This window comes from Calypte anna, chromosome 1 (genome assembly GCF_003957555.1).
Source record: "Calypte anna isolate BGI_N300 chromosome 1, bCalAnn1_v1.p, whole genome shotgun sequence".
Taxonomy (NCBI): domain Eukaryota; kingdom Metazoa; phylum Chordata; class Aves; order Apodiformes; family Trochilidae; genus Calypte; species Calypte anna.
Window position 1 is genome coordinate 190674445 of NC_044244.1, and position 21220 is coordinate 190695664.

Here is a 21220-nt window from a genome sequence, read left to right on the forward strand (position 1 = left end):
GCCAAAGATAAGTCAAGATACTCCATGTCCAGAGGGGCAACAAAGCTGGTGAAGGGTCTGGAGAACAAGTCTTATGAGGAGCATCTGAGGGAACTGGGGTTATTTAGCCTGGAGGAAAGGATGCTGACAGGGACAACTTATCTCTGTACAGCTACCTGAAAGCAGGTTTTAAGGAGGTGAGGTTAATCTCTTCTTCCAAATGAGAAGTGATAGGACCAGAAGAAATGGCCTCAAATTGCACCAGTGGAGGCTTAGATTGGATATGAGAAAAACATTTCTTCACCAAAAGGGTTTTCAGCCTCTGGAACAGGCTGCCCAGGGCAGTGGTGGAGTCACCACTCCTGGAGGTCTTTGAAAGCTTTGTGGGGCTGAGGGACGTGTGGTTTACTGGAACTTGGTAGTGGTAGGTGAACAGTTGGACTTGATCTGAAAGGTCTTTTCCAACCAAAATAATTCTGTGGTTCTGTGAATCTCAGAAATGGTTGCAGCTTCTATGAAGCTGGTCTGTACACAACACAGGTACAAAAGGGAAGTGTCTGCTCAGCTCTGCTGCCAGCACCTATGCTAGTGACAAACACCCAGACAACAGAAAAAGCAGCCTCAGCTCCCACAGGCTCTGGGCCTGTCTGCAGTCTCGTAATTTGTAGTCAAGTGTCTCAGAGAGTCAGATAGCAAATATAAGAAATCAGTTTTATTTCCTTAAATGAAGATTATAAATAATTTAACGCACAGAATAAAAGAACTGGCAAATATGAGCAAGTTCAACTGTAAACACAATAAACTGCAATTCAAAAAAATTGCTGCTATCAGTACTATGTACTCTCTAGCCCCTAAAGAGTCTGCTCTTAAAAGTTCAATCCAAGAAGATTTTTTAAATATTTTTTTTTTTAATTTTGATTGAAAGAATCAGACCAAGCACATGCATTTGTACTCAGTAAGTTGTAACTGCATTGGTTTTGGAAGGCATCCCCTTGCTATGTCCCATCTCTGCAACAAGGGTTGTGAAGTCCTTGCATGGCAGGAGGGAGAGGGGTCCTCACCAGAAGTTAGGAGTCAGTGTGTCCCACAGGATTACAGAACAGTCCATAGAAGTGCGGAGATGGGAGGAGGATCACCACCACCACACTGGCACCACTGAGATGCAGAGTATTTCCATGTTACAGGTTGATTGGAAATACTCTGCACTACTTGAAGGGAGAGTTCAGAGCACTTATCTGCCCCAGGGCTGCACACAGTTGCTCAGAGTGGAAGCATTTCCCCTTGGAAAGACAAAGAGAAAAGTTCTCCCATTCTGTTGACCTCTAGGGTTACAGAAATCGCAAGAGCTATTAGAAAAAGAAATCTATGGAGACATTTTAGTTCTACATGAGATTTTCAGTTTATGTAAACCATATTTCAAGAAAAACAAGGGCTTTTTAGTACAGGCCTTGGAGTGTGTGTTTATAAATATAAAACAAAGGGCCAGGATTCAACCAGTCAGAAAAGAGAGTAACAGACTGAGGACAAAAATCCATATCCCATACTTCAGATGAACTTACTTGGATCAGAGCAGATCTGTTGGAATCTGGCATTAGTACTCCCATACTGGGAATACTGACTTGGGAACAGTATTCCCATTTCAAGGGCATATCATATTTAATATTTCCATTTCTAGAGGAGCTGAAAGTGAAAATGGTCCTTTAAGAATATTGAAATAAACCAACCCAAAATTAATTCAATAACACAGTAGGAAACATTTTCCCATTTAGCATAAGAAGTCCTTTGAATAAATACATTCTTCAATACGAGAACACGAACTATTACTATTTGACTACTTCCCCTCCATTATTTTGATCTTTAGTGTTACATATTCAGGAAACATCCTTAGTGCAGAGTAAGAATATCAAAACAAAAATATACCAAGGTTATCTACAGTGCAAACATGAACTGATGTTGTCTGGGTGGCCTTTTTCTTCATCTTTATTTGGTGCAGTCAGTCCATCTATATCTATTTCCAGAACCTGTAAAATCCCAGTGCTATTGCTAGGCAAGTGAATACTGAAGCTGTTAAAAAGAAAAAAAAGGAAATAATTAGCTGAATGCTAAATTTTATCACCTTCTGCATACAGGAAATTAAGTGCAAAAATGATAACAACTGTAGAACAGAATCTCCTCAACTTCCTGAATTGCTGCAGCTGTGATAGAGTAAATTTAGAAGCCAATAACTTGTTTTAGATGTAACATCCTGTACAACAGCACTGCCCAAGTGGTGAGATGGGAGGTCAAATTCAGCAGCCTGAGGAACTGTATTTTCAGGGACACATCTGAGTAACTTCAACAGGCTAAAGGAACTTCTACTGTTGTCACCAGTTACTATTGTGTGACAGGAGAGATGGCTGTACCAGGTCTTGCACTAGACATAAAAATAATTTCCTGCTGAACAACTACAATGAACTAAAAATGCACCTGTTTGACACAACACTATGATATCTGGGCAGCACCTCCAAAGCCTGATGGATTGTCTTTCAGATTTTTGTAAGCTGCTGTGTTAGAATAAAGCTTGTTATGTTTCCCTTTAACCTTGTTCTCACTTCCAAATGTAAAGCATTACTCTCTTTTTATCCAGCTCTAGTACAATAAAACTTCACTGGTTATGAATACATTGAGAAGACCATCTCAAATCAGACTGAAATTTGTTCTGCTTGGCAGGGGCAAGTACCAGTACTGCCATGCTGGGACTATGTGTCTGTGTTGGATCTGGTGGGAGGCAGAACTGGGCACTCACAGGAGCCCTGAATAGCAGCAAACTTTCAGGGTAACTTAAACTCAGGAGAAAGGCTGAAGCAACTCTACCACATAAATGGCTGCTCTGCAGAGAGCAGAGGCACTGTCAGATTAGACAAGGTATTTAGGCTGCTTTTTTACTCTTGAAAAAAAAAATTAAAAGATCATGTTTGTGTTCATCCTAATCTTTGTTCTGGAAACAATCCTAGTCCAACTGCAGAAGTGTTTGCATGTTACCAAGTTTTCTGTGTACACCTTTCTTTTAACTGGGGAGGGTCCCAGCTCTGCCCCCACCTACTGTTAACACAACTGCTTCTTGAATTTATTTTGAATGTATTATTAAACAAAATTCTATGCAACCAAAGTGTAATACTGGCACTCACCTCCTTGCCTATCACATACCTGCCAAGTAACGTATTGTATCGAGTTTATTCGACTCCATGAGAGTTTTTAAGGAAGCAATTTCAGTGTCAATTTTGTTACTGATTTCTGAGATAACACTGTTGGTACTTGAATCCTGAAACATTAAAAGACAACATTTACTTGACAATGATCTCGAGCCATTTCATTTTTGCAACACCAAACAAGAATACCATGCTATCAGTGACAAGAAAAAGAAGCAGATTTCCAGTGCATCACTGAAGTAAAATACATAATTGTTAGGAGACCTTAGAAGACTCAGAACAGCATTTAATACAATCCAGGAAGAATATTCAAGATGGAGATAAAAAAAGAAAACTTAGGAGTATGCACATTTTTGTCCCTGATATGCCAGTGCCTCCTAAAGGAGGGTTTCTGAAGTGCATAAATGCATCCCAAAATTTCTGCAAAACACAGATTTAAGCCTTCACAGGCAATAGCCAGAAAAGGGAGGAGATGCTGGACTGGACATGTCTTCAGAGCCTGCTTTGAGGACTTCCAGACCTTGAGATACTTTCTTGTCTGTAGGCACCTGAACCATCCCTTAGAGCACAGCTGATCAGGTTGCCTGTTAATGCTGGGAAGGGCAGCAGGACAGTGCACACCCCACCTGTAACAGCCTGCATTGAGTTACTGAGGAAGGCAGAGACAAAGCTTCTGTTCCTCCTTCTGCCTGAATGGTGCTTATTGCAAACCCCCACACCTCAGCAACAGACAGGGTGCAGCCTTTTGCTTTACTATATTAAGAAATCTATTCACTTTCAACAAAAGTTTGGGGGTTTATGTAACATGCAACACATACCTCTGCCCTGCTTGAGATACAACAAGATCTGCTCAAGACTTACCTTTTTATGGAACTCTGTAGTTGCTTCCATCAGTTTCCTCTCCTGATCTGTAAACTGTGGATAAAAGTGGACAGATTACAATTGCAGTAATGGAAAACAAGACACAGAACTGACAGGGGTGTCTCTACAGACCAACTCACCATGTCTGTCACTCTGCTCCTTTCCAGGTTTATGTCCAGCTTGCTGTCAGCTCGGATTTTACCAGTTTCATTCTTAAAAGCAAATAAAGATTATGAAAACAACTATTTACTTCCCCTAGTAGGAGTGTGTAGGTACTTGCTGTTTACTTACCATTAGCTGTTGTTTAACTTGATCTAATTCGATTTTCATTTTCTAAGTGCAGAGGAGAAAAGAAAAGGATCTTACACATTCAGAAAACTGCTGAGCAAGCTTATTAGTCATGTGTTACATGCATGCCATTATTCTTCCAGAATTTTTCTCCCAATGGGGTGATTTGTTAATGATTAAATACCCTAACTGTTGTATTCAATCTGTATAGCCATATATAATCTGCTGGCAAGTTTGCTCAAAATAAAGGGATTATTTTGTAATGATGATGACCTTGTTATTCTGAGACTAAAGACAGCAGAAAAGTACTAAAAGACTGTCAAGTAAAACCAAAGTGTGCCTCAATCATGAGTTTATTAAGCTGTTGAAAAGAAATGGCTGACTACTCTCCCTGCATTGTATGGTTAATGGTGATGAGACTCTACCAGAATCACCCTTAAATAAAACTACAAAACATGATTCTAAGATGTATAGATTTTTTTTCTTTACAGAAAAACTAAGCAAGTCTTACCATATGAAATATATTTTTATGTGATTAAAGTTGTAAACTACTAACACTTCAACTCTGATAAAAGTATCCATAAGTACTTCTACATTCACGTTTTATTCTACATGAATTTACAACAGGTATGGCCTGTTGTACATTATAATTCATCTGCTTAATTAAAAATATTTCTCAGTACCTCATTTTCTGCTCTCAAGTTTGCAAATTCACTTTTCTCCAGGATGACCATATCTTTTCGAATGGAGTCCAAATGGGCCATTATCTGCTGTAAAGTTATTTCCTCCAGAACAATAAAACGTCAATGATTAAGATGCACATCTCAAAAAGAAAGATTTTTATGTCTAAAATTATGAAATTAACTACTGAAAAGCATGAAAATGGGAGACTCTCCAACAAGAAAGTGACAGAAACACAGAATTTTACTGGTGCAATTTGAAAGACTCAGGAGGTTTGGGTCGTGGCCTTTTTTTATTGCTTTAATTAACATTGAATTTAAGCAAAAAAGCCAGAGATATTAGTCCAATATTACCTGTGAAATTAAATGGACCTTAAACTTAAGGTTAACCCTTCATTCTCTTTGATTTTTAACCAACACTCAGTAGCCAAGAAGCATTAAGTGCTGGTTCGAAACCAATTCCTAAGGAAGAACTTCCATTTCTTGCCCATCTCAAACCCAGAGTTAATATTATGAGCATCACACCGTCCTCTCAGCATTAAAGTCTGAGGAACACTAGCAAAACATTGCTGAAAAGCAAGGCAAAAAGCCTTCCTGGTGTTTGAACTAACAAATTCAGAATTTAGCATCTATTTATGAACTAGAGAATAAAAAAATATATAAGGAAATAAAGGAAGAAACGTTGTATTTTAGAAACACAAAAGCATTACTCAGCTTCTTCAGCTAGCTGAAGGAAGTTACCGTATTTAGGATGGAAAATTATGTATCTCTGTGGGATTTTGCTTTTAAAGTTGAGAGCCAGCAAAATGAAGAGCTCTCACTCAGCCCACAAGCAGACTGTATTTCTCAGAAATTTGTTAAAATACGCCCCAACTTCCACTGAAAGCCTGACTACTAAGGGTGGCTACCAAGGGGATGGAGACTCCCTTTTTACAAGGAGTCACATGGAACAGGTGAGAGTGCAAGTTACCATTGGGAAGATAACTGGGCACCAGAACAAAGTTTTTTGCTATGAGAACAGTTGGACTTTGGAATAATCTCCCCAGGGCAGTGGTGGAATCCCCAACACTGGACACTTCTAAGATTCAACTTGACAAGGTGCTGAGCCATTGCATCTGAACTGTGTTGCTACCCAGAAAAGCTGCACCAGATGATCCTTGAGGTCCTTCCCAACCTGGCATTCTGTGACCCGTACTTTATTGAAAACTTCAGTTGCATTTAAGCTAAGGAGCTGATTTGCCTCATCCTGTCCAAAACTACTCAGTCTCAACACTGACTACACTATCAATCCAGTGTTACTGCATAACAGAATTCCATATGAACTATATTTGGGATACTAACTTTCTTAACAAAAGAAATATTTCCATTTTGATGAAAAAAGATAGAGAGACAAAACAGCTTTTATTCCGAGATTTACAGAAAAAACCTTAAGATAACTTCTACACAGAATAAATGCCAGTAAGATAAAAATCTGTTTGAAGTAAGGTTCAGCAATTTAAGTAAAATAGCAATGAATGCACAACTGCATTAACTCCCTAATGACATGTAATTTCAGCTTGCACAGCCTTCCTGAGTAATTATTAAAGCCATTACTGTGCACCAGAGCTTCATTACCCAGGCCCAGATGTACTTTCACATAAATTGTGTCCAGGTCAGAGACACAGAGAGCTGACCCAGGGCAAAATCCAGCCAAGGTGCAGAACTCTGGGCTCCCATGTGGTGGGGGCTGTGCCCACCCCCTCACCATGCTTAGCCTTTACTGCAGATGTAGCTTTAGAGACTGAAATGCAGAGTAAAACAACTAAATTGTTTTAATAGTAGTCTTTAGTTTATATTTAGGGATACAGGAAAAACACAGTGTATCTCTGAACAGGGTTGACATCATTACTGAAGCTCAAATTTTATGTCTCAGAAGCTCTTCTTGAACCTCTCATCTGACCTCATCTGGTGTAAAGCACAGTCAAAAGTTCATTTTCACCTTAGCAGCAAATGATGCAATCTCTGCCACACTTGCAGAACACTCCTGTGAGATGAAAGGTCTGACATCTTATTATTCCTAATACCACCCTTAAAATTAGGAAAACCTAGCTTAGTGAAGAGTTTATAGCACTATAGACAGTTGCTCATTTGTCTTTTAAATAGGCAAATATGAACCACTGTAGTTACAGCAGAGATTACTGCTTACCTGCTGAGCCTGTGTAACCATATCCTTATAGACTGTGTCTAAGCTGACATTTGACAGGGTTATCAGTGCTGACACGATTGTCTCTGCTTGCTCCTTCCCAAAGCCTAGAAGACAGTTGAGGGATGACAAGTTGAGTTAATATCAGAAAGCTGGATGAAGAGCAAGAGGTGTGTAATAAACCAGGACATTCAGGTGCTGTACCTAACTGGCAAATGGGAAGTCACACACTTCCTGAAAAGTGACAGTGAGGAGCCAGTTGGTCTGGCTTTAAGCAGAAAAACCCCAAACTTAATGCTGCAAAGTACATTAATTTTAATGCACTGCAATAATCTACACATGCAGCTGACAGGATGACCCAGTTTCTGTACGATGTTTGACTGTCCATGCATTACAAAATTAATTCAACAAAACTTTGTAATGAACTTTCATGAATTCTGTTAAAACCAAACTTACCTGGAGCTACAGCACATGCATCCTATAGGATAATAAAATTCAAAGGTGAGTGTGCATGCATTGAAATTGTTCTGGGGACATGCAAACTATGATTTTAAAACTGTGGCATCCATTGCCTGCAGAATGAATGAAAACTGTCCATAGCTTGGTGCAAGTCTGCAATGTTAAAGATGATGTGAAGAGTGAAAAGTGAACAGTGGAAAAAACAACTCTCATTTTAGCCATATCTGATCTAGGGCCCAGAACTTTGCCCCTAAAGCTTTATTTCCAGCCATCTCACTCACATACTGCATTTAAACTGGACCATTTTATGAAGTAGGTTCAATCACATTTTATTGAAAAATGCATTCCAGCCAAACTCGTTAGAGAAACAGGCCACTGCTTCCTTCATAAATATTTCTGTCAAGCTGCACCATTGGACTGCATTACTAAAAAAGCTACACATGCTTTATGGAAGTTTCCAATCCCTAAAGAGGGATTGCTTCAGTTCCTCTAAATTTTCAGGGTTAACTTCTTTTTTTTGCCAACTCATAATTTTGTTCTTCCTCTACAGCAGGAATTGGTTCCTGTTAGATGGAAGGTTTAAAGCATCTGGAGAAATTAGTATAAGTAAGGGAATGGAGCCTGAAAACTGCTTGCAGTAAGTTTGAGAAAAACTAAATGTCTCTCTCACTTCTGTGGTATGTACAGATTTTACCTCTAGATCCTGTCACCAGTGCTGAAGTATTTGTAGAAGTTGGGTAACAAATTAAACTGAGTAACAACACAGTGCACCAGCACCTGAGTTCACACACACACACACACACACACACACACACACACACACACACACAAACACACGAGTTCTACAGGAACTTGAAGAGGAAACAGCTGCATTAGTGCTGGGGACAGGTCCCATTTCACAGCCCATCTGTTACAGGTGGACTGGAAAATGGTAAGAGCAATACCAGGATTTAAAAGCAGTTCCAGAGAGATGTTGGGAACTACAGGTTGACAAGTCTGACATATGAAAAACCAGAAACATTGTCAATGGACTACAAGGAGTCTTTTAACTCCTAATGCACATTATTATTAGACCCAAACTATGGATAAAATCCTGACCTCAGCTTAGATAAAGTTCTTACTGTTGCTTAGGAGAAAGACCTTGGGATTTCAGAAGATAGTTGCTAGTCCAATGAAGAGATCAGCTTAATGCTTAGTGGGATCAGTAACAAACCAAACCCTCTGGAAATACTAAAAGGAAAAGAGAACGAAACAGATGGAACACGATGTCACTGTTCAAGTCCACAGGACATTCAGTTGTCAGATAGTGCCAGCAGCTCTCTTCCCTCCCCTTTGAAGCACGATGTGATAGAAGAGGAAATGATTGCAAAAAGGAATCAGGACTGATCAAAAGAATGAAAAAGATACTGCTGAAGGAAAAATTCAACAAGCTATCAATGTCCTATTTGGAAAAGAATGTTGGAGGAATATGGCAGAAGTTTACATAATCATGAGTAACATGAGATCACATGTTCATTCCCTCTTCCCACTGGAACAGAGTGGGCATCAAATTAATTTTGTAGAAGCCAGGTTCTGCACAGACAAGAGGAGTGGACATCTGCAGTTCCATGAGAAAGGATGTTCTGGGTATGAATGAGGTTGTATGGGTTCAGGGACAGAATAAGCTTGTGAAAACAGTTCTGCTGCAGGTCACTAAAACTCACACCTGATCCAAAATACCTCCAGGGTGAAAACAGCTGGAGGCTTACAAAGCACAAGGGGATGTGTCACACTCTGCTGCAGGCACTGGAGTCAGAGCTGCTGAGAGCAGACAGAAGCCAGGGATAGGTGGACCTCTCATCTTACTTCAGACAGCCACACCCACCAAGTATCAATGCAGGTATTAAGAACCTATCGGTGCACAACACTGCTGCAAATATTTTTGGTTAGAAAAAACCCGAATTTAGTTACTTTTAGTAGGATAGTAGAAAAAATTTCCAGTAAAATTGCTTTTTTGCTAGTAGACAGTTCTTTAACTGTTGTTACTTTCAATTTGTCACATGCATTGTGTTCCTTGCCTGGAAAACACTATATTGCTTACAGATACAGATAAAGTGAATGTAATGTAATAGTTTTATTTCTCTGGTCACAGAGGCATCAAACAGTGTTAGATGCTTTTCCTTCATCTCCCTGGAGAGGCTACCAAAACATTTTACACCACCAAATACTGGCACCTTGGCAGAACTGATAGCACTCAAAGCTCCAGTATTTAAACTCAGTGTGTTCATTTAAATTATTTACAAGACACCACTTACCATGGGCTTCTAGATCCTGCACTAGAGCATGAGTATCAAAAGTCACCTTTCTCTGCTCCAGAGGAGTGATTTCAACTCTTCTGACATCATATGAGTTCCTAATGAGTGTGGCAGCAAAACCTGAAATCATAACATATGACTTAACTTGATTGGCTTATCATGCAATACAGTGATTTTAATTTCCTCATAGCAAAGCTGCATGGAAGTTGCAATAAAGCTGGGCCCTTTTGATCACTTGGTTACAGCACATGTCAAAAGCCATCAATCTCTCTTCCACAGGAAATCTGTATCGAGGACTCATACATCATTCTTAGGTACGTTTGTAAAAGCAGCTGTGTAGCCTGATACACTAAATATAAAACCACAGTTAACTGGTTTGTAATACTTGAGAAGCACCATTTCAGTCACGTTCCTACTTTTAAAAAAATCAGTTCTAATGCACAGCCACTTTCTGCTGGTTAGAGCTAACATAATTAATTTGGTTCTTCACAGAATCCCTCAACCACATCTCTTTTTTCTATCGCTGCCCTTCCTAGCAAGGAGGGTGCTGTGTGCAAGTTTTATTTTTGAAAGTTATGATTTTGAAAGATAGATTGGCATAACCACAGAATCATAGAATGGTTTGGGTTGGGTTTAAAGATCACCTGTTCCAACCCCACTGCATGGGTGGGGACACCTCCCACTACACCAGGTTGCTCAAGGCCCCATCCAGCCTGACCTTGGACACTTCCAGAGGGGGCAGCCACAACTTTCTTGGGCAATCTTCTCCAGTGTCTCACCACCCTTAAAGAATTCCATCCTAATGTCTAACCTATATCTCCCCTCTTTGAATTTTAAGCCACTTCCCCTTGTCCTCTCACTGCACACCCATGTAAAAAGCCCTACCCCAGCTTTCTTGCAGGCCCCCTTCAGATACTGGAAGGTTGCTATAAGGTCACCTCAGAGCCTCTTCTGCAGGCTGAACAACCCCAACTTCCTCAGCCTGTCTTCACAGGGGAGGTGCTCCAGCCCTCTGGTCATTTTAGTGTCTCATCTCTGGACATGCTCCAGGAGCTCCATGTCCTTCTTATGTTGGGGACTCCAGAACTGGACACAGTACTCCAGGTGTTGTCTCACAAAATCAGAGTAGAGGGCGAGAATCACCTCCTTGAATGCTGTCTGTGCTTCTTTTGATGCAGCCCAGGACACAGTTGTCTTACTGAGCTACTGCAAGTACACACTGATGGCTCATGCTAAGCTTCTAGTTGACCCCTCACCCCAAGTCCTCCTCAGGGCTGTCTACAATGTTTCCTCCTCCCAACCTGTATTCATGCATGGGATTGACTAAACCCAGGTGCAGAACCTTGCACTTGGCCATGTTGAATGTCATGCAGTTTGCACAAGTCCACTTCTCAAGCCTGTCAAGGTCCCTCTGGATGCCATCCCTTCCCTCCAGTGTGTTGACTTCACCACAGTTTGGTGTTGTCAGCAAACTTGCTGAGGGTTCACTCAATTCCACTGTCCATGTCTCTGACAAAGCTGTTAAACAGCACTGGGCTGAGTACTAACCCTTGAGGAACACCACTCCTCACACATCTCCATTTGGACACTGAGCCACTGATCACAACTCTTTGGGTGTGACCATCCAGCCAGTTCCTTATCCCATGAGTGCTCCTTCCATCAAATCTGAATCATTCCAGTTTAGAGATCAGAATATCCTGTAGGACAGTGTTGAGTGCTTTGCACAGGTCCAGGTAGATGACATCTGTTGTTCTGCTTTTGTCCATCGAGGCTGTGACCCCATCATAAAAGGCCACCAAATCAGTCAGGCAGAACTTGCCCTTAGTGCAGCTGTGTTGGCTGTCACCAATCACCTCTTTGTTATCTGCTTGCCTTAGCAGAGTCTTCAGGAGGATCTGCTCCATGATCTTGCCAGGCACAGAGGTGACACTGGCTGGCCTGGAGTTCCCTGGGTCTTCTTTTTTTTCCCATTTTTGAAGCTGGGGGCTATGTTTCCCCTTTTCCAGTCAGTGGGAACTTCACCAGACTGCCATGACTTTTCATATATGATGGACAGTGTCTTTGCAACTTCATCTGCAAGTTCTCACAGGAGCTGTGGGTGACTCCCATCAGATCCCATGGACTTGTTCACCTTCAGGTTCTTAGGTGGTCTTGAACCTGCACTTCAGGTCTTTGTTATCTAAAAAGCCCTGTTAATTCTAAGTCCAGCTTATCCAAACCCTCTCACTGCTGGCTCTCTACCTTAACCAAAACATTGTTTTTTATCTTATCTAGAACTTTACTTAAAAGCATTATATCCATTACGCAACAGGGAAGCCACACTGTGCCACTGTGAGTTAAAACAAGGGATGTGCTACCTTATAACAACTCTAAAAAGTGGCTAAAACAGAACCAGCTGTAGTAACCCGAGGTCTGTATAAGATTTAAGAGACAAAGGGAAGTTTGTATTTATATGGGTTAAGCAATGATGACTATGTCCAAACGATTAAAAATTATTCTAAAATTTACTATGGGCCAAAATGTTTTTTCCACAGAGCAGCAATGGCTTTTCATCACACAGCACAGCTGCTGGTCCTCTAAATGCACAGGTGGGTATTTTCAATGGCTCAAACACATGCCTCACAGAGCCCTTCTCTCAGAAAAGCTGACATTACAATGTGACAGCTTCATTTGCACGTCACGCTGCTTTGTTCTATCGCTTCACTCCCACGTTCCTGTCCAACTCCACGGCTCTCAGCACTCAGAACTCGATGTTTCCACAGATCGCACCTGAGATCCCATTTTGTGATGCCTTTCTGCACCTCTTGGATAACTCCCCTCGCTCCTCAGACCTTCTCTTCCAATCCCCTCAAACCACTCTTGCCCCAGAGCCGGGGTTTGGACCTCCCTCACACACGGCACCGGGGACAGGCCGCCACCATCTCCCTGAGGCAACGAGCCCAGCCCGCCAAACGCCCTGCGCACCCTCCAGTGCCACCCAACAGGCCCCAAGGCCGAGGTTACCGCCTCACACAGCGGGCGGCCCGGTGCCCCTCCTGTCGCTTCTCCTCCCGCACAGCCCTGCGGAGGGGCGGCGGGTGACTCGCAGGCTCCCAACGGGCCCTCCGGCGCCTCTCACCTCTCAGCGGAGGCAGCGAGGCGTGGATGGGGAGCGGTGTCCGGAGCGGGGCCCGGATGGGGAGCAGTCCCGCCTGGCTGTCGCCGCCCCGGCCCAGCAGGGCCGCTCGGCACCCGCTGCCCCTCATCGCAGCACGAGCCCGCCGCTTCCGGCCCGCCCCGCCGGACACCGCCCCGGTAGCGACGGCGATGAGCACGCTTCCGGTCAGGCCCCGCGGGGCATGCTGGGTACTGTAGTTCCGGGCGGCAAACCCGAGTAGCGGCTGCAGGGCCGGAGCGCAGCGCCACCAGGCGGAAGGGAGGAGCAAGAGGCACTTCTGCAAGTGCGCAGGCAGCGACCTCTGCCGGGGCTGCGGCCGCCATCTTGTCTGTCCTGTAGCGGGCTCTGCTCCCGCCTCGCTGTCTCCGCAGCCCCAGTCGCTGCCAGCCACCTGGCTGCGTTTCCTATTGTTGGGCGAAAGCTCGGTGATGCACAAGAGACTGATAGGTGACAGATCAGTCTGGGTTGGCAGGGATTTTGGGACACTGATGTCAGTGAACGGTCTGGTCTCCAGTGCCAGAACTGTTGCTGCCTTGTGACAGCCAGGATGATCAGGCAGAGTTCCACACAACATAGGAGCCCCTCACTCGACCCAATGGCTTTGCTCCTCCTGCATATATTTGTATAAATTTGCATTTTTCTTCTTTATCACATGTTACCTCCGAGCACGGTCTGAGGGTCTGCGTCACCATCCGGGCCTTCCCAAAACGATCACGTCTGCAGAGTCATTGGGTGTCCCTCCTCTCTGTCTGCCAAGGGAGAAGCTGGCAAGGGAGGAGACAGCAGATATCAGACCCTGGGTCAGGGCTGCCATGGGGTGCCGGCCAGTTGTGTGGTGTTCTCTGCAGGATCACTCACTCCTCTGCTGCTCTGGATGGGCTCTTCTCTTGCTCTTCTGTCTGACGTCTTCCATGATTTCTGCGGAATGCCATGTTGCTCGGTGAGATGGCAGCAATTCCTGGCCCTGTCCCACTGCCACTTCCCCTCCCATGCCACTGCACTGCAGCCCACCCTGCCCCAGCGCACCCAAGTCCGTGCCACGGGACAGCGCATTGCGGTGCAGCGTGGTCAGCTGCAGTGTCACCTACCCTGAGCTGTCACAGTTTGAGCAACAGGAACTGAAGCAGGAGGGCTTTCAGACTTTGTGAGAAGAGCGGAACACAGAGGGGTCTATTCCCCATGCTCGAGATTACGATCAGCCAGCCCGGCAGCCCTACCTCTTTTGCTTCCTCCTTGCTTCACTGCTGTTTCGCTGCCCTCCTTTACCCTCAGCTCCCCCTGTGCTTTACAGAATCCACATCCATCGGGTGCTGGGAGGAGCCGTGGGACCCTCTCCTGAGTCAGCCCTGCTCCAAGGGCCCTCAGGCACCTATCCCTGCCAGCATCAAGACCGGGTTGTGTATATAATAGTAGATATTTGTATTTTTGTTCTTTATCCCATGTGACTTTAGCTCTTTGCTGCAATTCAGAAGGCTCTTGCTGGCCCTTTTCTCCAGTCTGCCCAGCTACCCAGATGGCAGCAAATGCACTGGCGCACCAGGTACCCCAGGGATTTTTGTGGGTGCCAGCAGTGCCTGGTGACAGCCTGTACCCTCTGGGTTTGGAAACTGAGAATGGTGTACCCCCAGGTACTGGATGGATGGATGGATGGATGGATGGATGGACGGATGATCCAAGGGACCAGCGACAAAGCAAATATTTGATTTTTTACTTTAATTTTAAAATTTTTAATCACATGAGCCCAGGGGATGTCTTGGTGGGGATCCCAGTCCTGGAAATCATCTGCTGCCTTAAAGCTGGGTGAATGGTTGCTCCTATGGGATCACTGCTTCCAATCTGAGGACGGGCAGAAGCAGCAGTAATGTTTGCAGCAGGACTTAAGGCAGTCCCACAGGTGGGCACAGCCCTTTTGCAGGCACTGTCCTGCCCTGCAGAGCGTTGTGGCTCCATGGCCACATGCCGTGGCTGTGGGCACCTGTCTCTGGCTCCTGGTCTCCAGCGGGGTGCTCCTGTCCAGTCCTGTGGCTGTGCTGCTGCCTGGCTTGGTGGGGCTGCTTCTCTTCACTCCCTTGAGGTTTCTGCTGCCAGACTCTGCGGGGTTGCAGGGGAGGGAGGGCTGCCCAGGGAAGGTCCCATTACAGGCCGCGTCTGCCCCTTGCCCCTTGGCCGGGGGACTTCCACGGGATGCTGTCTCATCCATGGGGCCCTCCTTGGATGCCGTGGAGAATCTGTTAGTCTGCAGGGGGTGCTGGGAGGACAGGGATTCGAAATAGTCCTTGAAGTATGGCGTGGCTTGATGCTTGCTGTTTGATTCCCCTGCCAGGGAGCCCAGGGTGTCACAGGAGTTAAACCTCTCAATGCGGGGCAGGGAGAGAGGGAGCTCCTCCGAGATCTTTGGGGCCCCCGTTTCCCATTGTGAGTCCTCTGACTGGGAGCTGAGGCTTTCAGTGGAGGGAATTCTCTTAATGCAGGGCAGGATGGCAGGGAGCCCCTTGGTACCCTTTGGTGCCCATGGCTCCCAGTTTGACTCGCCTGAGTGGTAGCTTAGGCTGTCACCCAAGCTAACACTCTCAATGCGGGGCAGGGAGAGAAGGAGCTCTTCAGGGGTCTTCGGGGCCTGCAGCTCCCTATTTGACATCTGTTTTCTGGCCCTGTAGAGAAGGAGAGAGAAGTGACATCACTGGACCTTGCCCCCTCCTTTGGGACTCTCAGGCACCACCCCCTTCTTGTCTGCTGAGCAGGGCTGGCCAGCATGTGCTGGCTCAGGCCATGGTGTGATGATCTGGGTCAGCATCTGGGCCCTCCCCAAGCACTCACCAAGTCTCCAGTTTCAGCAGAGGCTCCTCCTCTCCTGCCTCTTCCTGGGCAGAAGCTGTCAAGGGGGCAGAAGCTGGCAATGAGGAGACAGATTGATTAGCTGGCAGAGCCCACATCATCCCTGGGTCAGGGCTGCCGTGGGGTGCTGTGCAGTTGTGAGGTGCTCAGTGTGGGGTCACTCACCGCTCTGCTGCTCTGGGTTGGCTTTTCTCATCTTCTTACTCTTTGACTTCTTCCATGATTTCTGCGGAATGACAAGTTGCTCGGTGAGGTGGGAGCACCTCCTGTCCCTGTCCCACTGCAACTGCCCCACCCGTGCCACTCCACTCCAGCCCACCCCACCGCAGCTCAACCCACCCAAGTCCATGCCACAAAATGGCGCATTGCGGTGCAGTGTGGTGTAGTTCAGTGTCACCTACCCTGAGCTGCTTCACATGCACAATGTCAGAGATCCTGCTGAGCTGCTTCACAAACATTGATGGTGAGAGCCCGTAATCTGGGCTGGAGGTCTTGGAGATCCCCATGGCACCAGGCCCAGTGCAGTCACAGCACTCGCAGCGACCAGCTCAGGTCCACAATGTGGATCTGCAGTTTACTTCTGGCTCCCCACTGATGGGAACCCCAACACTGTTAGTGTAGCGGAGGCTGAGCTTACAGGCTACGGAGACAGCACTAAACTGTCGTGCCCACTGCTTGCCACCTGCTACTGTGGGTGTCCAAGCCCCCTTTTATAGTCTGTCAGGAAGGCACACCCACCTTTGTGACATGGCGGGGCTATACATGCTCTTTGTGACATCAAGGGGCAGGTTGAGCAAGGGGCTGAGGAGGGGTTTGGTGTTCAATGGAAATCAGCGGTGACATCGGGGGGAAGCCCCCAGGCTGCAGCATGGGGATCCTTTTAGTGCTTTAGAGGTGAGAGAGAAAGGAGAAGGAGAAGGAGAAGGAGAAGGAGAAAGAGGAGGAGAAGGAGGAGAAGGTCCTCCATATTTGACCCTCCAGCTAGTTGCAGCACTGACCAGACCTTTTGAAACTATAGAGATTCCCTGCTGTGGTGGGCTCCAGTTTTGCCTAGACTCATCCCATGTCTCCTCAGTGCTGAGCCCAGGCTCTGGCTGCTTGAGCCCAGCCAGCAGCTGAGTCCTCCTGCCCAAGCAGGCTGGTTTCCTGCTCAGAGACAGGGGTGATCCTAACGACCCGCTTGCACCGTCCCCACTACAGCAGTTCTTGCCTCCCGTATCTGTTCACTGTCCCAGTGAGCCCAAGAACCCTCTCTGTACTGTAAGCTCCTGTCTCTGCTTCCCTAGTGCCTCTGGCTCTAACCCTCCAGCACTCTCAAAACCTCTTGTTTGTTCCCTCACAACTGGCCGTGCCACGCTTCCCACCATCTGATTGGCACCGTTGTCCACAGCCTCTGGTCCTGTCACTGGACACCCCTGGGAAGAGCCTGGCTCTGTCCTTTTGGCAGCCTCCCTGTAGTTATTGATGGATGTGGATGAGATCCTCCTGAGTCATCTCCTCTTCAAGCAGAGAAGCCCCAGCGCTCCTCCCTCCCCCCTCTTGACCTGCTGGCTTTGGTCCACCCGATGCAGACCTGGCCACCTTTTCTTGTGGCACACTTGCTGCCCACCAGGACCTTCTCTGCCCATTCAGCTTTCCAGCTGAACTTGCTTCTCCCCAGGAGCAGGAATTTGGCTCTTGATGAATTTCAGAAGGCTCTGGCTGACCCGTTTCTCCAGTCTACCCAGCTGGCCATCTGCCAGCTCAGCCACTGGTGCATCAGGCAGCCCACTGTGTTTTGTGAGTGCCAGCAGTGCCTGGTGACAGCCTCTGTCCACTGGGTTTGAGCACTGAGAATGGCGTAACCCCAGGGACCAGGTGGATAGATGGCTGGCTGGCTGGCTGGGACCTGGATTGTGAAAAAGTGTTGACCAATAATGCAGGTTATATTAGGGTATGTGAATGAAGGTCTGAGCACTCACTGCACATTCACAATCCCAAGACAAACTTTGGGTTAAGAGCCCTGAATTTCTTTCACATATGGTCTTATCATGATTTTATATTTAGACTTCGATTTTTGATGGGAGAGGAGTGTGTAGTCTATTTCTCTGAGCTGTATTTGGATGATGTTAACTGCTCCTGAATTAGCCCGATTTCCAATTTTTCTTTGCCCTGAATTTATTGTTGCATTAGTCAAGTGCCACAAGTGAAGCTCTTCATGCTTGGCTCTGCTTCTGTGCAGAAACTCTGACTTTAAATACAAAAAAGCAGTCCCCGGTCCTGTTCTTGAAAAAGAAACTCTTGAGTTTGGATCCTCGTGACCTTGGACTCTGAAGCTTTCAAATGGATTTCATTTTACTCCCTATAAGAGCAAAAGTGCAGATTTCACAGCCTCATAATATTTTTGTAGGACTGAATTATTCCTTTCCAGTCTGTATTAGTTACGGTAAAATACAGTAGACTCTCTCAGACACCTGTTTCACTGCAGAAGTTCTGAGATGCTGAAACCACATCTTTAAATAAAAGTGCAGACCAGAAGAGAAGATTGCTAGTGGTGCTTTTTACAAAAAGTTGTAACAGAAAAAGTAAAGTCTGAGAGCCATGGTATGAGATATCCATTAGTAAAAAGGTGCCATGGTAACAGATGCAGGATTCGGGAGGAACGCTTAAACAACCTCCCCTCATTTGAAGCACCAAGTTTCCAAGTCAACAACTCCTGTGTTGCCAAGATACAGACATTAGAAAAAAAAATGTTCAACAATAGCAACAAAAACCTGGCACTAAGGGAGAAGAGCCCCGGATCTGCTCCCAGTGTTCGGCACTTACAGTGTCACACAGGCTCGGGGTGGCAATTGCTCCTTGAGTAGCACACAGTCCTTTCCAGCCACAAAGGTTTCCCTCTCAGGATAGAAAGGCTGAGTGTCCCAGGGTGCTGATTTTCAACTTCAGATAGACAGTGAGCTGGAAAACTGGGTTTTTGGAAGCTGTAATTTCTGGCAGCTGGTACCAGCACCTGAACTAGGTTCGCCACAGTAATAGAGGGAGATGCTCTGGAGGAAAGCCTGGCTCTGTCCCAGCTTGCCATAGGAGGGCAGCAGCCTACAGCCAGACAGGCTCTGATAATGTGTTTGGATCAACTCACAGTTCTACATTTTTTTTATTCTTATTTGTACAAATAGGGTGGAGAGCAGCTATTCCTCTGATGTCAGCCCTGTATGCTACAGCTTTTGCATTCACACAAGTAAAACGTTTCTATGTTGTCTGTTCATCCATGTGCATGGGGCCTGCAGGAGGGGTTGCTTTGTGTTGCCATACTCCACAAAGACACTGGAGGGTTGAAGACACTCCTCTCAAACAGATGAAAATCAGGAAGGCAAGCAGATATGGATCCCTGCTGGAAAAATATTGAAACCAGTGAGGTGGTTGTAAAGAGGGAAAGCAATGAGGCTGATTTTTCAATCTTCCATCTTCTTCTTCATGTGTATGCTTTTGCATATATTTTTAAATCTTTGGCATGTATCACTGGAGCTCTCTGTTGGTGCTATCTAGTTGTTGGTACATGAGGTTGGAAAGGATCATCTAACCTTAGCAAACAATGAGCACTTTTTCTCACTTCTTTCTTGATGATCTTTCTCAGCTATGGTTGATTCTCCCATGGAATCATTAGCAAGGCCCTTTTGTCCATTTGCATAAACCAAAACTAGATATCCTCTGAACTGCATTTAGGACATAAATTGCCACTGGGTTTTCAGAGAAGATTACTACTGAATGCCCTTTGCCTGTGCTCTCTTGTCTATGAATATTTCTGAGTCTCCGACCCCTGGGCTATAGTAAACTCTGTATTGACAGTATTAGGTTCCTGGACTGAGCTCTTGCAAACCTCTTCTGGTGCCTGTGGTCAGTGTCAAACAGAGTACAAACAGCTATAGCAAAGCAATACTCTATTTAATCTCAAAAAATGGACCTAAGTATGAAGGAATGAGGAGTTTGAAATGGTGAAAGTGTCCAAGTGATTGTTTACAGGCCATAAACTGTATCTCCTTGCAAAGCCATGGGAGTAATGGTTGGGAGCCTCATGTAGATTTTATTTCCATGGATGTTCAGACATAATCTATCCCTTGTTAGTCCATTCTATTTTTGTTAGCCACTTGTTATCTTCTAGTGGTCAGATATTGGTCTCACAGCTTCTGTTTCTGTCTGGAAGCATTATGTTCTCTGCTAAAAGATAGTTCCCAAAACAGTGCCCAACCTGTTTCTCTGGAGCTGTTTCTGGTTATTTGGGTAGTTTTATAGCAGTCCTGCTGCTAAGTGAACTGGCATAGGAGGGAGTATTCAAGTAGAATATTTAAGGGCATGTAGTGATAGAACAAAGGGTAATGGCTCTAAACTAGAAGGGGGAAAATTTAGATTAGACATTAGGAAGACATTTAACCTACCAGACATCTGCTGGGAACTCCACAGCAGACGAAGCAGTCTAGAAGATTCCTGGAGTGTATAGAGGATAATTTCCTGCTCCAGCTAGTAAATGAGCCCACCAGGAATGGAGCCTCGCTTGACCTTCTTTTCACAGAGATGAGCTGGTGGGAGATGTGGTGGTCGGTGGTCGCCTGGGACTTAGTGACCATGAAATAATAAAGTTTTCAATATTCAGGGATACAAGGAGGGTCGTCAATAAGACCTCTACGCTGGACTTCCGAAGGGCAGATTTTGACCTCTTCAGAAGACTTGTTCGGAGTATACCCTGGGAAACAGACCTTGAAAACAGAGGGGTACAGGAGGGTTGGTCGTACTTCAAGGAACAAGTTCTGAAAGCACAGGAGCAGGCTGTCCCAGTATGCCGAAAAGCGAGCCGGCGGGGAAGACGACCGGCCTGGCTGAATTGGGAGACTCTGAAAGAAATTAGGGTTAAGAGGAGGGCCTACCAATTATGGAAAAAAGGGATAACTACTGAGGAGGAATTTAGGAATATTGTTAAGTCATGTCGAAAGAAAATCAGAGACACAAAAGCACAATGCGAACGGAATCTCGCCACCTCTGTGAAGGATAACAAAAAGTCCTTCTACAGATACATTAGCAGCAAAAGAAGGGGGAAGGAAAATATCCATTCTATACTAGACACGAGTGGGAATATAGTTGTTAAAGATGAAGAAAAGGCTGAGGTATTTAACACCTTCTTTACCTCAGTTTTCAGCGGAAAGACAGGTTACCCTGAAGACGGATGGCTTCTGGAGCTCATAGAAAGTGACATGAATCTAAACAGCCCCCCTGTAATCCTGAAGGACACAGTCTGTGACCTACTGCGATGCTTGGATCCCCAC

General features: G+C 45.4%; 1 protein-coding gene across 2 annotated transcripts; it reads right to left on the reverse strand.

Moving 5' to 3' along the window:
- Window positions 1-671: 671 nt before the first annotated feature.
- On the reverse strand, window positions 672-13216 carry CCDC90B (coiled-coil domain containing 90B). Of its 2 annotated transcripts, none has more exons than XR_003988970.1 (9): window positions 9932-10045; window positions 7182-7285; window positions 5000-5101; window positions 4320-4361; window positions 4169-4240; window positions 4029-4082; window positions 3166-3280; window positions 1900-2043; window positions 672-1659 (listed from the first exon to the last, which is right to left on the reverse strand). XR_003988970.1 is itself a non-coding variant. In XM_008500546.2 (9 exons), the coding sequence occupies exons 1-9, from the start codon at window positions 13174-13176 to the stop codon at window positions 1988-1990; spliced, it is 792 nt and encodes a 263-aa protein (XP_008498768.2). In that variant the 5' UTR covers window positions 13177-13216; the 3' UTR covers window positions 672-1987. The 2 variants fall into 2 exon arrangements, 1 of the variants encoding a protein (XP_008498768.2); XM_008500546.2 differs by adding an exon at window positions 13050-13216 and having other exon boundaries at window positions 672-2043; window positions 9932-10051.
- Window positions 13217-21220: the final 8004 nt, after the last annotated feature.

What these genes read in the sequence shown, in the direction of transcription:
- CCDC90B (XM_008500546.2), bottom strand. Translation starts at nt 13,176, where the DNA reads ATGAGGGGCAGCGGGTGCCGAGCGGCCCTGCTGGGCCGGGGCGGCGAC. An exon ending in CTCGCTGCCTCCGCTGAGAG is followed by an intron (nt 10,052 to 13,049) that starts GTGAGAGGCGCC and finishes TTATGATTTCAG; the next exon opens with GTTTTGCTGCCACACTCATT. An exon ending in CTACAGAGTTCCATAAAAAG is followed by an intron (nt 3,281 to 4,028) that starts GTAAGTCTTGAG and finishes TTAATGTTTCAG; the next exon opens with GATTCAAGTACCAACAGTGT.